Raw genomic sequence first — 21,553 nt, 5'->3', positions numbered from 1 at the left:
GCATTATTTTTTTTTCTTTATTTAGATTGATGACAAGGAGTTTGATATTCCTCAAGTTGATACGCCTCCAACGCTGGAAAGCATACTAAATGAGGTAAGTGAATATTAATGATTACTGTCATTTCATGGCATGAATCTTAATACTTTTTGGGTCAGCTATCATACATGCACCTAGATGTACACAATCCAGTAGGGCAGCCACTAGTCGTGTGTGTCGATTTAAATTTTAAATTAATTATAATCAAATAAAAAAATTCCTTGGTTGCACAAGGTACATTTCAAGTGCTCAGGAGCCACATGTGGCTGGTGGCTGCTATGTGGCTAGGGGACAGCATAGATAAAGAGTATTTCCGTCATCACAGAAAGTTCTCTTGGACAACAGTAGTCTAGATTGGAGCTTCTCAATGGCAGAAACCATGTCTTGTTCCTCTTTAGAATCTCCATGCCCAGCACAATGCCTAATACTTGGCAGACTTTAAGATATGTTTTATTGGGCCAGACGCAGTGGCTCACACCTGTAATCCCAGCACTTTGGGAGGCTGAGGCGGGTGGATCCACCTGAGGTCAGGGCCAACATGGAGAAACCCCGTCTCTGCTAAAAATATGAAATTAGCCAGGTGTGGTGGTGCATGCCTGTCATCCCAGCTACTCGGGAGGCTGAGGCATAAGAATTGCTTGAACCCAGGAGGTGGAGGTTGCGGTGAGCTGAGATCACGCCACTGCAGTCCAGCCTGGGCAACAAGAACTCTATCTCAAAAAAATAAAAGAAAATATATTTTATTAAGTAAATAGAGATGCAAGATTTATGTCACTTTTGAAGTTTGTATTATGTGTTGCTAATGGTAAGTTTTCTCTACCACTGATATTCAAATAGCTTGCCCTCTGACACTAAAGAACATTGTGCAACCTTGTAATGAGCTTCATCACTCTTCTGTATGAAGAAAACCAATCTTTTATAGTTTATCTTATGATTACCATTTCTATTAAAAAGGTTTCAGAGTTTTGAAATGGTGGTATTCTTTTCTCAGTTGGGAGATCAAAGGCTTTCTAAAGGGACTTTCTAATGTGAGAGTATGTGGTTGGTGAAGCATGCCTGTTTTATGTCCCCTGAATCTGCTGACAACCCTTCAACCCAGCCCTCTTCATCTTTTAAAAACTTGCTTGTGACTTCCCTTGGAGGTTTTAGCTTCTAATTTGAGGAAGACCTTGTAACATATAAATCTATTTCAAATCCACAGTTATGTTTTCCAAAAGATAAGGATGCAAACGTTTCCTGACAGAAATGCCTGTGTGTACCAGAGCTCCCAGTGAGTTGGGTCTCTGACTGTAGGATTTCTTTGCCTGTTCTTTTAGTGTTATAGGCAACACTTTATAGGACACAAATGTCTTTCTCTGTCAATTATATCTTTTATTTTTCTTGTATGGCTTTTATTTCTATGTTTTGCATCAGCTGGATGTTGCTGTTACTTTGAATGTATTTTAACTTTGAATGTGTTTTAACTTCAGAAGTGTTCTGTATGTTCTGTGTTAAGACTTAGGCATTTTTAGTTTTGACAAAGCAGGCTTTGGTCCATGAAAGAATATTCTGTTACAGTGAAATGTCCTTTATTTACTTTCTAATGTAGAGGAAATCTTTCATTTAGAGACGAGGAGATTAATTTTCGTCAATTTTGTTAAAATGGTCTTAATCACATCCTCATTTCAATTATCTTATTAAGTGTAAAATAAAAATCTTAGAGGATTGTGTATAAGGCCTTGTACATCATTATATAATATCAGCAAAGAAAATAATGCTCATCGGAATGAGCTGTAGATCACCATGAAGGAAAACTTCTTGCACAAGAACTTTCTTATCTGTGAGTAACAGTAAGTACAGTCATTAGTGGTTTATTAAGAAGATAATACTGTTATCACCCTCAATAGTAGTGTGAGTGGCTAGTGTATTTGGGTCATGGTGTTAGATGTTGGGTTATAAAGTGCTGTATGACTGTCTCTGTGCTTGAGAGGGAAACGAGGCTGGGAACTGGCCAGCCTTTACACCTCCAGGGAACCAGGCAAGTTGTACGTGGAAGAAAACATAGTTCAAATTGTAGACCATCGTGAAGACTGTGAGGGGACTGTGGGGAGTAGTAAAGAGAATGACTGAAGAAAAAGTGAAAAGGGCCAGAGTAGAAAGTGTAAATAAACCCTTTTCCCAGAATATGTGGATGCATATATTCTACAATGTTCATTAATACCAGCTTAAGAGATACTGGGAAGAAGTGGACATCCAGGTTTTGTTTTTTTCTTTTTTTGAGATGGAGTCTCACGCTGTCACTCAGGCTGAAGGGCAGTGGCACAATCTTGGCTCACTGCAGTCTCTACCTCCTGGGCTCAAGTGATTCTCCTGCCTCAGTCTCCCAAGTCGCTGGGATTATGGGCACGTGCCACCACGCCTGGCTAATTTTTGTATTTTTATCAGAGACAGGTTTTTACCATATTGGCCAGGCTGGTCTTAAACTCCTGACCTCAAGTGATCTGTCTGCCTCGGTTTCCTGAAGTTTTGAGATTACAGACGTGAGCCATCATATGTGGCTGACACTTTTTAAAGTAGAAATTTAGAGATTACTGAGACATCCTAGATCTCAGAATTTAGGGTGTGAAATAATGTTACTAGGTATTGCCATCCTTTGAAACTATGCTTCTGAGATTTTTAATTTTGAAATTCCATTCTCTAACTATAACCCTTTTTCCCCACTCCCATCCATCGAGCTTGTTTTTTTGGCCTCATCAAGACCAGGTCTCTTGACTCTTTCTAATCTGCTAGTCTCCGAGAATAGCCTTGGGTTTACTTCAATGCTGCTGTTGAATTGTGCAGCCAGAAATTTCTTTCAAACTTTTTATTGAAGTATATCATGCATAGAGGAAGTTGTACAAATCATAGGTGTACTGTGTGGTGAATGTTTACAAACTGAACAACCCGTGTAACCAGAATCCAGATAAAGCAGCAAAGCATTGCTAGTACCCTAGAAGCTCATCCTGTGCCCCTTCAGTACCCAAACCCCGGTTAATTACCACTCCAGCTTCCACCAGCATTGATTAGTTTGCTTGCTTTGAACTTTATGTAAGTGGAATTATATAGTATGTTCTCTTCTGTTTCTGACTTCTTTCCCTTGATATTATGTTTTTAGATTTATTCATTTTTGTGTGTGTAATTAATTGTTCATTTATTCACACTGCTGTATAAAATTCTATATGAATATAGCATTATTTTTTCTACTGTTGATAAGTATTTGTGTAGTTTCTAATTTCTGGCTACTATGAAGAGTGCTGCTTTAAATTTTCTTATTTGTTTTCGTGTATCCATACTTACACACATTTCTGGTTTTTGTTTGTTTTCATTGTTTTTTTTTTTTTAAGATAGAGTCTCTCTCCATCACCCAGGCTGGAGTGCAGTGGTGCGATTGGGGCTCACTGCAACCTCCGCCTCCCGGGTTTGCGTGATTCTTGTGCCTCAGTCTCCCAAGTAGCTGGGATTACTGGTGTGCACCATCACCTGGATAATTTTTTAAAATTTTTACTAGAGACGGGGTTTTGCAATATTGGTCAGGCTGGTCTCAAACTCCTGACCTCAGGTGATCTGCCTGTCTTGGCTCCCAAAGTGCTGGGATTACAGGCATGAACCACTGTGCCCACTTTACACACATTGCTATTGGACATATACCTAGGAGTAGAGTTAGTGGGTCATCAGATATAGTTATATTTAGCTGTGGTGTTGACACAGTTTTTCAAAGTGGTGGTGTTGATACACATTTCCAGCAGCAGTATATGGGATTTCTGATTACTGTATCCTTATAAACTTTTGAACTTTTCTTTTTCACTGTCATTCTTAACTGGTGTGTAGTGCTGTCCCGTCATGATTTTAATTTGAATTTCCCTGAAGACTAATGAAATTGGGTACCTTGACATATGTTTTGACCGTTTGGAGATCCCATTTGTGAATTGCCTTTTCATATAATTGGCCCACTTCTGTTGTTTTACTTTTTAAGTGATTTATAGGAGTTCTTTATATATGCTAATACAAGCCCTTTATTTGATATAATTATTGTATCTTCTTTCCTTCTCTATGTTACCTTTTCACTCTATTAATGGTTTCTTTTGAGGAGCATAAGTTCTTAATATAGTTCAGCTTATTAAAATTTTCCATTTGTGTGTGTGTGTCTGTCTGTGTCCTATTTAAGAAAATTTTGCCAATTCCAAGGTAATGATGATCTCACCCTATTTTGTTCTAAAATCTTCATTGTTGTTCCTCTGATATGTAGATCTGTAATTTTTGGGTGTGGTAGTGTGAGCTCCGAGCCAGCACCCTTTACTAAAAAGAGTATTCTCATCTGGTGTCACCTTTGTTATAAATCAGGTGATCAGATGTGTGGATCTGAGTCTGTAGGTGAGTCTGTACTTGCCTCAATCTCACATTCTGGTGATTGAATTCTTATAGTAGGTCTTGCTATCTGGTAATTTAAAGTCTCCAGCTCCAATGTTATTCTTCAAAATTGCCTTGCTTATTCTTGTGGTTTTTTTTTTTTTTTGCATTTTCATGTAAGTTTTTGAATTAGTTTATCAGTTTACACACACACACATCAGCTGAAATTTGAAAGGATTGTGCAGCGTTTTCACATCAGTTTGGGGCTAATTGACATTTTTACTGTGTAGCAGTAGTTTTAAATTCAGCCTTGACATCCTCACTTCTTTTTTTCCCTTCACTCTTTCTTTCACTTATCCTGTAAGCCTGGCTTAATTCATCCGATCCATTTTCTTTAATTATGTCCCCAGGCTTCTTAAGACAATCAAATAACATTTTGATTGACTCTCTTGCTTAAGATCTTGATGCTGCTGTTCTTACTTCTCAATTATTTCCTTCCCTTTTCCTATAGCAGTTCTTCCAATCTTTACAGCACTCAAGCAACATAATGTCTTATTGCCAGTCCTAACCCGGTTCTTAGAAGACCTATGTGTAGAGATCTCTGGAAAGCAGTTGTAAATTTGTACCTAAACCTTGAGAAATGTTGATGCTAAAGACACAGATTTTGGAGTCATTAGATAACATGGTTCTTAAAGCTATAGATATGGATGAGCTTGCTCAAATAGGAAGTACATGAAATAGGAAGAGAAGAAAAGAGCTTAGAATAGAATCCTGGGGGACAATCGTATTTAAAGGTTGGGCTGAGAAGAAGCTAGGGCATGTGACTAATAGGAGGACACATAAGTTACCGGAGAACCAGGAAGGAAAGATGTACCAAAAACCAAAGGAAAAGAAGGTTTCAAGATGGAGTGAATGAGCCAGGCTGGTGGCATGCACCTGGAGCCCCAGCTCTGTGGAGACTGGAGTGGCGGACTGCTTGAGCCCAGGAATTTGAAGCTGCACTGAGCTGTGATTGCACTACTGCATGCCAGCCTGGGTGACAAGGAGTGGTCAACAGGGTTAAATGACACCCAGAGGACAAGAACATGCTAACAGAAAGCAGGCCGGTGGATTTGGCTAGTCACATCAGCAAGACCGGTAGGAGCTTGTAATGAGGGGACAGAGTTGAGGTAGTGAGTGGAGGTCACTCTCTCAAGCACATTGATTGGAAATGGTAAGTCAGAAGGCAGTCCAGCTGAAACACATGGTGAGACATCATTATCTGATGTCTTTGTCCCTTAGCATCAACTTGTGCAAAGCCAGGTTCCTCATCCTGCTTTATCTGCCGTTCGTCTGCTTTCTAATTTCAGTGAGTAGAGTCAGCTTTTGCTTAGCTGTTCAGGCTGGGAACCCTGTACTCCTCTTTGACGTCTCCCTTGCCTCTCCTCCCATCCCTGCCCCTACTGTATCCCCCATTAAAATGGTAACCAGAGACATGTGAGTTTTTGTCAGTAATGTGTGTCATCATTCCCTCTGTTGACCTCTTCTGCAGCTTCTTAGGTTGGGATCTCTTGTTTTTCCTTGATAGTGCAGTAGCCCTCTTACTGGTCCTTAAAGTCTTGTTCTCTCCCCTCGTCCATTCTTCATACTGCCCCACTTCTCTTTCAAAACATGGTTCCCATCATGTCTTTCCACTTCTTAAAAATGTCAGTTGCCTTCCCACTGCTTACTATATATAGTATACTAAATATTTATTAAACGAGAACTGATTTTGTGTCAGGCTAAATTATACTAGGCACTAGGGGTACAATGGTGAACAGGATAGACGTGGGCCCTGCTGCCATCTAGTGTAATGGGATATAAGGCTTTTTGTGGTTTGCGTACCAGCTTATCTTCCTAGGGTCATCTCCAACTTCTGCTTATATCCTCCAGACATTTTGGACTACTACTTTTTCCATGGGCAAAATCTGTATTGTGAAATCACTGTGTCTTTCTGTGCTGTTTTCTACCCAGAATGCCTTTTTGTATATGCTTGTCTACTGTTTTTTATAGTAGACCATTTATAGTCAGATGGTATTTGTTTTCTTCAAATAAGCCATTGGCTGTTAGTTAACTGCCAAATCATCTGTAAAAGCTTGATTTTTAAGAAATATTCTACAGTTGCCAGGTGCGGTGGCTCACGCCTGTAATCCCAGCACTTTGGGAGGCCGAGGCGGGTGGATCACAAGGTCAAGAGATCGAGACCATCCTGGTCAACATAGTGAAACCCCGTCTCTACTAAAAATACAAAACATTAGCTGGGCATGGTGGCTCGTGCCTGTAATCCCAGCTACTCAGGAGGCTGAGGCAGGAGAATTGCCTGAACCCAGGAGGCGGAGGTTGCTGTGAGCCAAGATCGCGCCATTGCACTCCAGCCTGGGTAACAAAAGGGGAACCCCCCCCCCAAAAAAAAAAAAAAAAAAAAAAAGAAATATTCTACAGTTAACGATAATCCACATAACTGCTCCTGCTTCTTCCTGCTACAAGAAAGAAGTTTTGGGGGTGAATTCTTTGTAGAGAGAGAGATCTATCTAGAATTTAATACTGCTAATTCTGTATGGTGCCTTTCAGGTCAATAAGAATGCATGGAATAGAGGTGAAAAGCAGAAATAAGCACTTGTGTGCTCTGCAGAAACCATTAATGCCTGGCTTACTTCATAGAGTATTTGGATTTTGAATGTATTGATTTATCTTCTTCCACTTTAGACTGATGATGAAGATGAGTCTTTTGTTCTTGAGGACCCTACATTGTTAAACATTGATACTATTGATTCTCACTCCTATGATACATCATCTGTGGCAAGCTCAGATAGTGGTGACAGGACCAACTTAAAAAGGTAGGTATTCATATCAGTCATACTTGCTTACAGTTGAAGTATTTGATTGTTTCAAATGTACTTTTTAAAGTACAATATGGTCTGTTGAAGCCCTGCATGGGAAGGAGAAGGTCCACCTGTGTGGATATAATATTTTGAAGATTTTGACACCATTGAGGAAGAACGTAAAAGGGTAGGTGCTATGACCACCATCTGAACTCCCAGTAGGAAGCCATAATGATAGCCAGGGACTCCAGGAAGCAGTAGAGCCCTTGGAAGAAGCACAGGTCAAACCTGGCACAGTGTCTGTGGTGGAAACACACAGTTGGGTTCACCACCCTCCCGTTCCCTGCACCCGCCCGCACCTCCCTGCCACCTGCATTCTGTCAGATCTGCCTGCCTTCATTCTCTTGGAGTGGGTTCAGAGAATCACAAAGATGCTTAAAAATGTGGGAAAAGGACTTCTAACCCTAAGTAACTTAAATTTGGGCTGCTTCAGAGTTCTTGGAGAGAATATGAAAAGGAAAGAGAAGTAGAGGAATCATAATAGAAATACATGATTGAATTCATGTGTAACTTCAGTATTGATAAAGTAATCTATTTTTCTTCTTCAGTTTTGCCCGTGTCGATGCTCTTTTCTTTGGGTCCTCTCTTGTGGGATAGGTGTCATTGCTGGCTGTGTTAACCTGTTTGGCCCTGTGTTCTTCAAATAGATAAATGTTTTTGATGATCTGGTCACTACCTGCTAAAAGATATGGTGTCATCTTGTCGCCTGCATGATAAAGTCAGAGCTCGTGTGCGTGGCCTCATTCTGGACTGGGCTCACTGTTTGACCTGGTCTGTAAGCACTCTCCCCTCAGGCCTCCTCGCCGTACCTTTGGTGTGTGTGCACCCCCGACACACTGCACACCTTTACACCTTCACATTTCTGCTCATGCTTTTCCCTGACAGACCCCTAGTCCTCCATCAAGGTCAAATCAGTCATCTCTCTCTCTCTTTTTTTTTTTTTTTTTTTCTTGAGACAGAGTCTTGTTCTTTCGCCCAGCCTAGAGTCCAATGGCACGATCTCGGCTCACTGCAACTTCCACCTCTTGGGTTCAAGCGATTCTTCTGCCTCAGCCTTCCGAGTAGCTGGGACTACAGGCGTGTGCCACCATGCCTCACTAATTTTTTGTATTTTTAGGAGAGACGGAGTTTCACCTTGTTGGTTGGGCTGGTCTTGAACTCCTGACCTTGTGATCTGCCCACCTTGGCCTCCCAAAGTGCTGGGGTTACAAGCATGAGCCACCATGCCCGGTTTATCTTCACTTTTCTATAGCTATCCCTAATATCCCCAGATAAACAGAATTAAACTGTTCTTCATTTGCATTTATGTGGTACGTAATTCATATTTCTAGTCTAACATTTATCCTTCAAGAGTTATTTATCAGCCTCTCTAGCTAAGCTATGAGATCCCTGACAGTAGTAACTGTGACTTTCTTATTTTTGTGTTTCCAGAGCATACTTCTAGTCATACAGAGTAGTGCTCAGAAATGTTGGGTAACAGTTTAACAGTTACTTTTTTGTATGATGATGAGTAGAGGGGGAATTTGAGGAGGCGGTTGGTTGAAGAATGAGAGGGTAGTCATAGGAGGAGCAGCGCAGGAAAGGTGAGCAACGGTAGGAAGGCAGCAGAGGTGATGCGGACTCACAGGCAGGAGGAGTGCTCTGCAGGCAGCCTTCTGGAGAGCGTCAGAACCTACTGCTGCGTTACCTAAGGTGGGCGTGGAGCAGTTTGAATCCATGAGAAAGGAATGGCGATTTTATTCATTTTCCTGCTTGTGCTGCTTTGAGGTTCAAGGTGGGTTTAATACAATTTAAGGTGGAATGGTTAGATTCTTCATACCTCTTTTAAAAACAGATCTAACAAATTAACATTAAGTGGTGTCTTCTGCTTTTTGTGTGTGTGTGTTTGCTTTCAAAGCATTGGGACCTTGCCTTTTCACTTTTTTTGGTCTGTTTTTAAATGTTTTCCTTTTCTTTCTTTCTTTTTTTTTTAGGAAGAAGAAATTGCTTGATTCTTTTTCACTCCATGGATCAGTTATGCGACATTCACTTTTGAAGGGAATTTCTGCCCAGATAGTGTCTGCAGCTGTAAGTATTCTGTTTTTTTCCCTCAGCTTTATAACCTGCAATGGCATAATGAAGAAGGAATGAACATAAAACAAAACACAGCACCTCTCTTGGCTTGAGGGTTCAGAAAAATACAGTCTGGCTTTCATGGTTTTTGTGTGATGATTTTTGACTCATAAGATGTGGCTACATGTCTTGACATAGAAATTAGTGCAGCCATGAAAATCAAGTTCTGCTCAGAATCTAGACTGTGCCTAAATGAAATATGGCGGTAAGCCCCAGGTCAATACTGACTGCATTTTCTTTAAATTCTTTTTCAGTTTAGTTGCTATCTTGTGTATTTGTTGAGATTGAGTGCTTGTTTTTTGACTCTTTTCATATGGAGAAATGATTGATCAGAATCTTTTACAACTGAATTTTTTTTTTTTGTATAATTCACAAAAGTGTTTTCATGTACCTTATTTCATTTATTCTTACAACTTGGAAAGTAGGTAAAGCCGTATTCTGTTTTACAGATGAGAAAATAGCCTCAGAAAGGTGTTATTAATTTGTCTTAGATCATTCTGCTAGGAGGTAGCAAGGCATTTATTCACAATTGGGGTTTGTAACTTCAGCTGTGATGCTTCTGTTGTGAAATGGAGGTGGCATTGGTGAACGTGTCCAATGTGTGAAATGGCTGGAACAGAACATCTGTGGCCTTTTTTCAAAATTATTCAGAGCACTGGGTTAATGTAAACAATATTTAATGGTCCATAGACAGCAGAACTTTTCCTTTGACGCCGTAGGACTTTTCTTTTGACCTCGAAGCCCACAGTTTTATGTAGCCTTTCAATTTTGGTTTTCCTAAATTCAATGTATATGTTCTGTATATAATGATAATGACAGATTTTTACTCCAGGAAGTTTGATGTGTCTTTATGTACTTTTTGGGGCATTTAATTGGCATTTTGCATATTCAAGTTGGATAAGAGATAAATCTTTGTATTTTTCAAGAGGGTGAGAGATTGATATAGAATTATAAGATACCATAATTGCACTTCAATTTTCAGGTTAATCAGAAAAAGTCCTTTGTACTTATACCAAAAAAAAAAAAAAAGTATTTACTATGACAGTTGGTGTATCCTGACCTAGCTCATATATCATGAAGTCAATTTAAATAGAGAGATGCTCAAGCCATGGAGAAAACCTGGGCAATTGTTCTTCCTCTTTTAGATGGAGAGTAACTTATAGTTGCTAGAATGGGAACCACCTGTTGAGGATTACATTTCCATGACGTTTACTGAATTTAATCCTTATGTAGGTGATGAAATTAATTCCTTTCAAAATCAAGATGAACCAGAACAGTCATTTGACCCACCTGTGCAGTTTTAAAAATATTTTGAATAATGGAGACTGAGCTGAAACTCAGACTCTGAGCAATGATTAGATAAATCTGTTATTGCAAAGGGTTTCTCCTTCCCCTTGAAGAGGAGGAGAAATTCTAATAAATCCCAGAGTGTTTGCATTCTGCTTTTATTTCATTGCTATGGCTGAGCTCCTTTGGTATGTTAAAATGAAAACTGCCTTTCCTGTGACAGTCATCATACGGTGCCTTCCTATTTTTGGATTACCAGCTCCATTTAAATTGTATGCTTTCCTGTGATGGTTGGTTTATTAACATGTAAAGCTAGTTATATTTTTGGCTATTTCTCCCTGAATAATTGCTCAATAGCGCCTTCAGCCATGTGGTTAGTGATGTTATTAGGGCTGATGTGGGCCTTGATCATCACAGTTTTGGGGTTCATGCATGGAAAACAGGAGAGAGGAAATTTTTGGAGTTGTGAAGCTCATTTTTAAATTTGGAATCCTTTTCAAAGTAATATGACATGTGACTATACTTTAAAATAATTCAAAGCAACTTTTTAAGGATCTTTATTACTTTTATGATCAACTTAAAGACACTAGAGATACGTTAGTGTAGTGTTTTTTTCAAACTGCGTCCACTGTGTAAGAATCTCCTAGAGTGCTGATTACATTGCAGGTTCCTGGGGGCTCATCCCAGACCTACTGAATCCCAGGCATACAGGCATCCCAGGTGCTTCTCCTGATTTTGGCTTTTGAGACCCACTACACACAGATATTTCAACAGCAGTACTAAAATTCTGTAATCTCTACAGTGCTTCCAAACATCTGTGTTTTTTTTAGCTTTTGAAGTTGGGTGACTTCTGATTTCATTATTCAGGTTCTATTTTGAATCTAGAACAGGCCTTCGAGTAACATGGTTTTGTTACAGTGTTAGAAGAAGAAACAATTGGTTTACGTTGTTTCGCTTCGAGCCACAGTTTCCAAGAACTTACTGACAACATTAGGTGAGGTCTTACTAGAGTTTATGACCTTCATCTGCTGTCCTGTGTCTCTTTTTCCCTGTCTAGATGCAGATCCGTCATTGATGAAATATGTTTTACATGCTTTTTTTTTTTTGCTTTTTTTTTTTTTTTCTTTTACATGCTTCTTAATTGCTGAGCGTTATGTTAGGCACATTTGACGCTCAGATATATACACACAAAGTTGGACACATGCTGCCATCCAGAGCATCGTGTATAGCAGCCTTGATCTTTGTTTTTCTCATGTTTCCGTGTCCTGGAGTAAGTTTAAGTTGGTTCTCAGGAAGCTTTACAGAGTTGGTGAAACAGATTCTGCCTTTTGAGAGAGGATAATAATTGACCACACTGGCAAGGACAGACATAGAAAAGAAAATGTGGAAGTGCTAAAAGAAGCCTGTCCTGGGAATTGGAAGCTCTGAGTTTCAGACATAGCTCTAACACTTAACTGAGCACCCTTGGTCAAGTCAGTTAAACTCTTGGAAATGTCTGTTTTTTAAATCTGGAAAATCAGAATAATACTACCCATTCTATACATCTCTCCTGGGTTGAGAATCAAGCAGTGTAATGTCTGTATATGCAGGCTCTTTGCTACTGCAGTACTGCGTCACTACAAACTCAGGATTCTTTGAAGCTATGTAAGTTTAGAATTGATACTCTTACATATTTATTTCATTCTTCACATTTAATTTGATCCTCAGGACAGCTCATTTGAGGTAAATAGGGCAGTATTTGCTATTTCTTTGAACAGGTGACAAGACTAATGTTCAGAAAAGTTAGGTGACCTCTGAATGCCATATAGCTTCTGATAAGGAACTGAGACTAGCACTTCTATATGATGTTTTATTTTCTTCTCTGAGAACTGACTTAATATACCCTGTTGGGGTTTATTTAGAGGTTATTGGGTGATTGCTAGATAGGAAAGTCCTACTTAGTAGTAGAAACATTTTAGATGTTTACTTTCCTCCAATCTATATACTCCTGCAGTTTTGTCCCCATAGTACTTACGGTTTATTCAAATTATAGAAAATGGAACATCTTTCCTCTTTTTCTTTTGCATTGCCATTATAATCAGTACCCTTCCTGGGGCATCCGATGTACTCAGTAAAATAAAACAATCCTCTTTCATCCCCTTTGTATTTTGTTGCTATGTATATAGCCTTTGTGATTTCTCTTAGTTGGGGGCAGAAATAAAGGTTCCGCCTCTCATCTAAATTGATTTGGACCAAAGTATATGTAAAGCAAGAGCCTTATACCATTTTCTGTATTTTTCAAATACTTTCTTTAAAATTTCTTTTAGGACAAAGTAGATGCCGGCTTGCCTACAGCAATTGTAAGTATACTTTAACTTTTTAAAGGTAAGCTTTTTATTTGATTGGTGTTTCTTCGATGTATTATTACATTGCTCAAAGTGTTACATAAATTATTATGATAATAAATTCATAAGTCATTTTACGGCCAGTAATCGGGTTTAACATTCATCCATGTTGAATGCTTTCTTTTTTCCTAGCATTTCGTTACTTTTGAGGCTTCTGCTTGAGAAGCAGATAGTGGGGTAATTTAGCCTTCTCCAGGTTTGTTTTGTTTGTGGTACCACCCTGCCCAGGTAAATTTGCTGCTTCTGTGATTTGGCTCCCCTTCCACAAGGAGTGGAAAGCATCATTTGATGGAATCACTTGGCGGTAAATAGTACATTTAACAGCTCTGGATTCCATTGCCAGGCTTGCCAACTAGAACTGTGTTGGAGTGTTGCAGAGAACTAGTGCATATTGAAAGCACGCTGGTACTATCTCCTCTTGTCTTCCTCCAGTGCCTCTTGTAGCTTTCCTTTTAGTCATTTGGTGAGGAAGTGGGTGAGTTTTGAACATTTTGGATACCTTTAGGCTCCTGTGGATAAACTAGAGAAGTGTGTTCTCACCTCTTCCCCATACCTTGTAGGAAGCTCTTGGTTGAGCAGCATAAGTGCTTCTTACTTTGCCTGGACCCCTGATTTTTTAGTTGAAAGTTGCTTTAGAGGAAGCTGAGTGGCGTGTTATTGCCTGTAATGTTAAACATATGATATTTTGATAATGTTACTCTTAGAGTAAATTTAGAGGGATTATCAGAAATAAATGTCCTGAGTTTCATTTCCCGCTTTGCCTCCTGGATGAAACTCTTCTTATTTATAATAGTTTGTATGTCATCTGGTGCCTAGAGGAAGAAGGCCAACAAATTCAACTCTGATTATTTCAAGATTCTTAATGTAATATCTTAAATGTCATCTTCCCTTTTGTTTTCAGGCAGTGTCCAGTCTGATAGCAGTGGGTACATCTCATGGATTGGCTTTAATATTTGGTAAATTTTCTAAGTGCTTTCCTGCTTTTAAATATTAAGTGTCCTTTGGGTTTTATAATGTTCTTTAATCACAGTTTATATAGTGTACTTTATTTTCTTGAACAAAACCAGAAAAACTTGAAAAGTAGCAGTCAATTTTTTTTTTTTTTTTTTTTTGAGATAGAGTCTTGCTCTGTAGCCAGGCTGGAGTGTAATGGTGCGATCTCTGACTCCCTGGTTCAAGCGATTCTCCCGCCATAGCCTCCCAAGTAGCTGGGATTACAGGTATGTGCCACCACGCCCAGCTGACTTTTTGTGTTTTTAGTAGAGACAGGGTTTCACCATGTTGGCCAGGCTGGTCTGGAACTCCTGACCTCATGATCGGCCTGCCTCAGCCTCTCAAAGTGCTGGTATTACAGGTGTGAGCCACCGCACCCAGCCTAATATTTTTATAGCTAAGAGTTATTTGAATCACAGCTTTGTTTTGCTGCTTATTGCAAGTTTATTTTCTTCTTCATGAATTTATAAGCGGTCACATCTATTGACTCTCTCTGCAAACCTAGACAAAAAGAATAAAGTTGAAAGGAACCTGGGGTTATCATCCCATCTGCCTCCAATTGGTGGTGGTGGGGATTTTTGATTCTGAATCATGTTTTAATAGTGGGCATTCTAAAAGATCTTCAGGAAAACAGCTTCCCCAGGCTTTCTCAGTGATTTCAGGAACTCTCACTGACAATGAGCTCTTTTTTATTTCCATTGTAAATTGCTCTAAACTGACAATTTTTTGGCCTGAAATCATGTTGCTTTCTTGCTTGAAAAGAGAACTAGTTTTATTTGTGTAGTAGAAGATAGTTGTATTTTCTCATTTTTTTTCTACCTGAGACTAAATAACTGTAGTTTCATTAAACCTTCTTTGCTTTTGAATTTGATGTATGAGTGGAATATTTTGTTCTTTTTTTTTTTTTTAAATTTAAAAACTATTAGATTGTTGAGGCCGGGCACGGTGGCTTATGCGCTTAATCCCAGCACTTTGGGATGCCAAGACAGGTGGATCACCTGAGGTCAGGAGCACGAGACCGGTCTGGCCAACATGGTGAAATCCCGTCTCTACTGAAAAAAAAAAAAGTACAAAAAATTAACTGGGTGTGGTGGCAGGCACCTGTAATCCCAGCTACTTGGGAGGCTGAGGCAGGAGAATTGCTTGAACCCGGGAGGCAGAGGTTGCAGTGAGCGGAGGTCGCGCCATGCACTCCAGCCTGGGTGACAGAGCGAGACACTGTCTCAAATAAATAATAAATAAAAATTAAAAATTAAAAAATAATATTTTGGGGGACATCGTCTCGCTCTGTCACCAATAAATAAATAAATAAATAAAATTAAGAAATAAAACGATTAGTTTTTTTGCGAGGGTCATTTTTAGTGTTCTCTTCTGGATATTAAGTCATTTCATCTCTTTTAAATGGAAGTTCTGATGACACTGTTTTTAGTAAGGAATCTATAGAATATTTTATAAGGATTACCTGAGAATACTTAATAGCAGAACGACAATTTGATTTCTGTGGGGCCTCGCATCCTTGTTTACTATATGAATGGATAACTAGTTATTTTCTGTTGGTTTTGAATGATTTGACTTACTGTTATAACTTTTGTATTATGACAAAAGCTTTATTTAAAATGTAATTGTAAAATGTAGTCTTTTCAAAGGTAATTGATTTAAATAATAGAGTTTTATTGTTTGGGGACCAGAAGAGTAGAAACAAAATTTTAATTCTTTTGAAAGAACTTAGAATTGATTGAAAAAGACTTTTTAAAACCTCTGTAGTTGGTATATATTCATAGTAGAAAATTCAGAAAATATAGATGAGTGAAAAGTTGAAGATGTACCAAGTCCTACCACCCAGGAATAATCCCTAACATTTTTGTATGTAACCTTTTAGTCTTTTTTCTGTACCTGTATGTGTGTATATGTACATCCTCAAATGGGATCATGTTAATTTGTAACCTGCTTTTCATTATCATGAATATATTTTCATGCAATTATGTGTTTTGTCTGTAACATCATTTTTAATGTCTACATAGTATTCTATTAAGTGGATTCTTCCTAATTAGTCTTTTCCTACTATGAGACATTTAAATTGTTTGTAAACATACAGTAGTGTGAGGAACGTTTTCGTTACTACATCTCTGTGTACATGATTACTTTTTTAGGGCAGATATTCCTAAAAGTGGAATTGCTTGGATCGGAAGATGAACATTAAGGACTTTTGATATGTATTATCTAATGCCTCTAGAAAAGTTTCTGTCAGCCTGCTTGCCTGTCAGGTGTTCAGAATGGTGGTCTTCCTGTGGGGCATAATTAATATTAGATAAACAGAATTTTGGAAAAGAATCCTCTGGGGTCATTTAGTTCAGTCTCCCTATTTTACATCTGAGGCTGTTGAGGACCAGAGAGGTTAAGTGAGATGCACAGAGCCAGATTCAGCCAAGTTCATTGAGGAATGCTGAATCCTAGATAAGTGTATTTCTACTAATCCAAGCAATTCTGCTATCCTGAGAGAAAAGAAGGCAAATTCTAAGATAGGAAGAAAAGAATACAAGAACGAAGGTGAATGAGAATAGGTCATAATGCATGTATTTGTCAGCAGATTGCATGTTGGCTTTTTGTTCCCACTTATCAGTACTCACTTTTCCTCACCTCTGTCTGCTTTAACACTCCTTTCTTCTCAGTGTTATGAGAAAGTGTGACTGCTTATAACCAAACCCGTGTATAGATTACTGCAAACAAATTTAAAAAATGAATACAAACAAAAACTAACAGAGGAAAAGAGAACATTGTCTTTTGATACTGTCCTTTCAATTTCCTTGGGCCTGGTTTCAGATTTTTTTTGTTTTTTAAAACCCCAGCAGCTTTCTTGTAGATATGAGGAAATAATAATCTTTCATTACAGCCTCATGGAAAAGAAGGTATGCCAAAGTGAACATTTTGAGAAAGAATCATAATATTCTGGTTGTGCTTTGTGTATTAATAGTGTGGTTAATAAACTTTACTCATTACTGTTTATAGGAATCAGATGTTTGGACAATGTGTTTTAGCAAATGGATTACAATATGCTTGAAAGCCTAGGAACCAATGGCAGAGTAATAATACTATAAAGTGTCTGGAGGCCTGGGTTAGATGTCATCGCTGTTAAACATCTGTGTTGATCATAGGAGAAAGTGTAGCAGGAAGAACTGTACTTGTTTAAGTATTAAATGTTCCTCTTTGAAGCAGGGGCCCGGTTCACTAAGGTAGAAATCACTATAAGTTTCTTAAAGACTGATGTTTATTGCCTAGTCTTAAGTAATTATGGGCATGTAGCATTTAAAAAATGTATTGGTACTTACCTTATACAGAGTCTAAAAGTCCAAATCTTAATAAAGATCCCCAGGTTCTCGGTTTCCCTTTTTTTGGGATGGTTAATGTGCTTTAGTAGATTATCTTTTTGAAATTGTTTTTTTTTTTTAATATCACTTAAACATGGATTTACTTACTTTGCTATAATGAGAGTATTATGCATTTTCCCCATAATGTAGCTGAACATAATAAATGCTAGAGACATCACTTCGTCATGGTTAGTACCATTCCCACAGATAACTGAAGCTTGTCACTGATATTCTTGAATTTTTTTTTACCTGTCTTTACTCTGAATTTGTGAACTGATATCTTGCTTTTCTTTCTCTCTCTTGATCTTTTCTTCATGGATTCAAAAGGAAAAGGTATAGTAAATAATTCTAGCTTGCAATGAATGGTTTCTTTTCTGTTGGCCTTTTTAATGTTGGAAGAGAATGCTACCACTCACAGTCAGTGCCCTCTTATGAAATGCTTATTGAAAAAACTGTAGCTAGTTGAAAAATTAGATGAGGAAATTGTGAAAAACCATACATATAAACACACCTTCAGTGTTTTAACTGAAAATATATGTGTTTTCCTTCCTCCTCTGATCTTTTGATGCCATCCCAAACATTTTCTTTGCGTTTGTATTTGCCACTTGGAGTCCTGAAGTATCTTTTTTGGCAGAAACTTTATCAATAATGGGTCATGTAAAATTTGCAGTTTTAGTTTGAGTAGAGGTAGAAGCGTAAGCACCTGTGAATCAGTCAATATGTGCAAAATCCTAGATTTTAGCAAAACCTTCCGTCTTTTACTGTTATCTTGTGAACACCTTGTTTTGGGACAGTTTTGTAAAGGAACTTATCTTTACCAAGTTCTTTTTTTAAATCATCCACTTAATGTTTGTGGAAACAACAGCTTTTTCTTTTTCACTCTTTTGCATTAGTTTATTTACTGTTTAAGTTTTAAAGTACAGTAATATTACAATAGCATGAACAGGCTTGGGAATGAATACAGCTGACTCAGAGTAAGCATCAGCATTCTGGAAGATATCCAGCTAGCCATGAGGATTCAGTATGCCCTGGTTTCAGTCGGTAAGCCTTACAGAGGAAAGGAGAACTTGAATTCTGTGAGTTGGTTTGATGGAGGCCAGGTAAAATACTTCTGTGGTTTTTATGATCATCAATGAAAAATGTTTCCTGATTAGATCTTTTCTCCCTTGGTCCTAGAGAATATTTTAGTGTGAATAAAGGATAAGAAAAGGCCGGATGTGGTGGTTCATGCCTGTAATCTCAGCACTTTGGGAGGCCAGGGCGGGGGGATCACTTGAGGTCAGGAGTTCAAGACCAGCCTGACCAACTTGGTGAAACCCATTTCTACTCAAAATACAAAAATTAGCCGGGTGTGGTGGCGGGTGCCTGTAATCCCACCTACTTGGGAGGTTGAAGCAGGAGAATTGCTTGAACTCAGGAGGTGGAGGCTGCAGTGAGCCGAAACTGTACCATTGAACTCCAGCCTGGGTGACAGAGTGAGACTCTGTCTCAAAAAAAAAAAAAAAAAAAGGATAAGAACAGAGTAGTATTAAAGAATAGTGAATATTTGCCAATAATGGTAGAGCTCTACACACACAATTAAATTTGATTCCTGCGAGGATCTAGGTATTTCCTTCTTTTGATAGTCTTTGGGAACTAATGAAAACAAATTGGGGGTAAAGAAATTGAGGATTGGGCTAATTTTGCAATATGGAAAGAGTTAACGGAAATTCTTGAAATATGTTCAGATTTAGATTTTAGGTCTGTTACAGACTTTGTACATTATTTGTGACTTTTCTTTGCTATTCAGCATATTATTCTTAGGTCCAGAATATGCCAAGGAGATCTATTGTAAGCAAGGTGTATTTTGAAAGACATACGAATAAAAGATACAGATGTAATTCAGGGCAATGTCAAATAGATGTGCTGTTTGTGATATTTGGCCTTCAAGTTATCCAAAATAATTGCTAAGCTATATTATTGTCATAAACAATAATTCCTTGCATTTGTGCCATTTGAGAATTTTCTAATTTTTCATACACAAAACTCTGTGTCAACTCAGTGAAGTTTATAAGAAAGGTGTTAGTCTCGTTTCATATTTCTTGCCAGGGTAACAGTTATTAAGACCCACTGCAATTTTTTTAAAACACAAATTTAACAGTACTAACCAAATATACTTTTATGTGAGTTTGTAAGTGAAATTAGATATACTCTTAATAACTTTTTCCAACTGTAGACAAAAGAGACTTCAGAGAGTAGGGGGAGAATAGAATTTTTCCTTTTAAATTTAATGACATTGAGAGTGACCTGGAGTGGGTCTCATTTTCACCTTTCTTCTGTCCAGGTCATTTTGTTCTTTACGTGTATCCATGGAATTTAAGTGTTTTGAAGAGGTTTTATGTTTATTTTAGTCAAATATCACTTCCCAGAATTGTCCAGAATTATCTGGACTACAGAATGTTTAGTTGCTCTAGCGGGAGAAACCTCTTCAATAAGACTGCTTTCTTCTTTCCACAGAAATTCTACCTTTTCTGATTTAGTCTAAATTATGTAACATCAAGTTTGTTAACATGGTACTGTAAGGATAGAATGTATGAAGATAGCAATAAGAGCTGATAAATATGGAGTCAAAGTAGATTACGTTTGTTACGCTGCCCATCACTTCTCTCACCATCACTGCTGTTTTTTTAAATGTATATATGAATGTAATGTATAAATTAGTTTGTGATGAGCACTTAATACTATTCAAGGGACACTGAACTGGCTTCTTTGTGCATTATGTTACTTGACTCATTTATTCCTCTCAGCAACACTGTGAGACAAGGGGCATTTTCTGTATTTTGCAGATGAAGATAGGGAGGCTAAGTGAACTTAAGTAACATTCCTAAAATTACCAAGACATGCTGTAGTTTTAAGGCTTGTAACTCTCCGTGGGGTAGGTATGGAATTAAAATCCAAGTATCTGGTTTCATAGTCAGGATGCCTTCTAAAGGGACATTATAGAAACAACAAATACATTGTAAAAATCAAGAAAAAAGTTGAGAATGTTTCCATTAACAGATTTATGAGGTATAAATTTAATCCCTATTTCAGGAATGGCTGAGGCTGGTAATTGACTTCCCTGTCTTGGCTAGTTGATGGTATGTGGGAACAGCAGTCAGGAAGGCACAGTCGTGTTTGGTTTTGAATCTAGAAGCTGGCTGTGCCCTTTTCCTTCCCTCGTTTCGTCCATTGCCGCTCTTTTGTGTTTCCTCTTCATGGTACCCTCATTCTCTCTGTTATCATACTTCTCAGTTCTGCTCATACTTCCTGTGCCTGAAATAGTCTAAAGTGTGAGCTTTGTTAAATTAGAACGTAGTAGTGAGAGTCTTTAAGTATCGGTGAATCAGAACTCTGTGAAGTTTGGATGTCAAAGCAGAGACTACAAAGGATCTCAGCGGTGTGTTGCTTAGACATCGCTCTGTGCCTGGAAGGCAAGCAGTCCAAACTCCAGGGTGTGAAATTTCATACCAGCCTCTGTCTTTGTCGTCTTACGTTCAGTCCATCTGTTACCTATCCATGTGACTCAGGATGGAGGTACATATGGAATACTATTGCGCAACCATCATATCGTGACAGTTTGCAAAATAAGGTGTGTGGACGAGAATCCGCTAACTATACAGAGTGGCCCTGATGAAATAAGGATTGTGGAAAACATTATTTTAAGTAGGTAGTTTTGGAAGAGCAAAATAAAATGTGATGTCATATTTAGTCAGGAGAATTATAGAATAAAGGGAAGTTTTATGATTTGGATTAAATTGAAAAAATTGAGGGTGGGGACAACAGGATGTATTGAAAAATATCTGCTGTACAATTCTAGAAGTGAAGAAAGACAGTGACTTTAAAATACATCAGATCTTGTATATTTATGAGTTTTATTTCTTTTCAGTGTTTGCCTTGGAAGGCTAAATTCCAAAATGATTGAAAAAAATCGAGTATTTTCTGTGTGCTATGTAGTTACACTTACTGTTTCAGAACTCTTTTTTGGGAAGGAGGGAATTACTATTTGAGCCAGTTTATGAGCGTGGAAAAATACTCCTACAGTATTCACTCTGAATGGGCAAAAGAACTGACCTAATACTCTTCCCTAGA

The 21,553-nt window shown here is 38.2% G+C and overlaps 1 protein-coding gene across 6 annotated transcripts in view; it reads left to right on the top strand.

Moving 5' to 3' along the window:
* The window catches only part of VPS8 (VPS8 subunit of CORVET complex), a 244,417-nt gene that overhangs the window by 19,267 nt on the left and 203,597 nt on the right, over positions 1-21,553 (top strand). For 4 of the 6 annotated variants that reach the window (XM_032298379.1, XM_032298381.1, XM_032298380.1 and 1 more), the window contains 6 exons: positions 26-94; positions 7,127-7,257; positions 9,276-9,369; positions 13,008-13,040; positions 13,987-14,041; positions 17,771-17,776. In XM_032298379.1, the coding sequence (XP_032154270.1) occupies positions 26-94; positions 7,127-7,257; positions 9,276-9,369; positions 13,008-13,040; positions 13,987-14,041; positions 17,771-17,776 (388 nt within the window). The remainder of the gene's footprint in view (positions 1-25; positions 95-7,126; positions 7,258-9,275; positions 9,370-13,007; positions 13,041-13,986; positions 14,042-17,770; positions 17,777-21,553) is intronic. The other 2 variants (XM_032298382.1, XM_032298383.1) reach the window with 1 other exon arrangement.

The sequence above is a fragment of the Sapajus apella genome, unplaced genomic scaffold (assembly GCF_009761245.1).
Source record: "Sapajus apella isolate SASKATOON/1434 unplaced genomic scaffold, GSC_monkey_1.0 scaffold38, whole genome shotgun sequence".
Lineage (NCBI taxonomy): Eukaryota > Metazoa > Chordata > Mammalia > Primates > Cebidae > Sapajus > Sapajus apella.
This window is presented reverse-complemented; position numbering and strand designations above follow the sequence as displayed.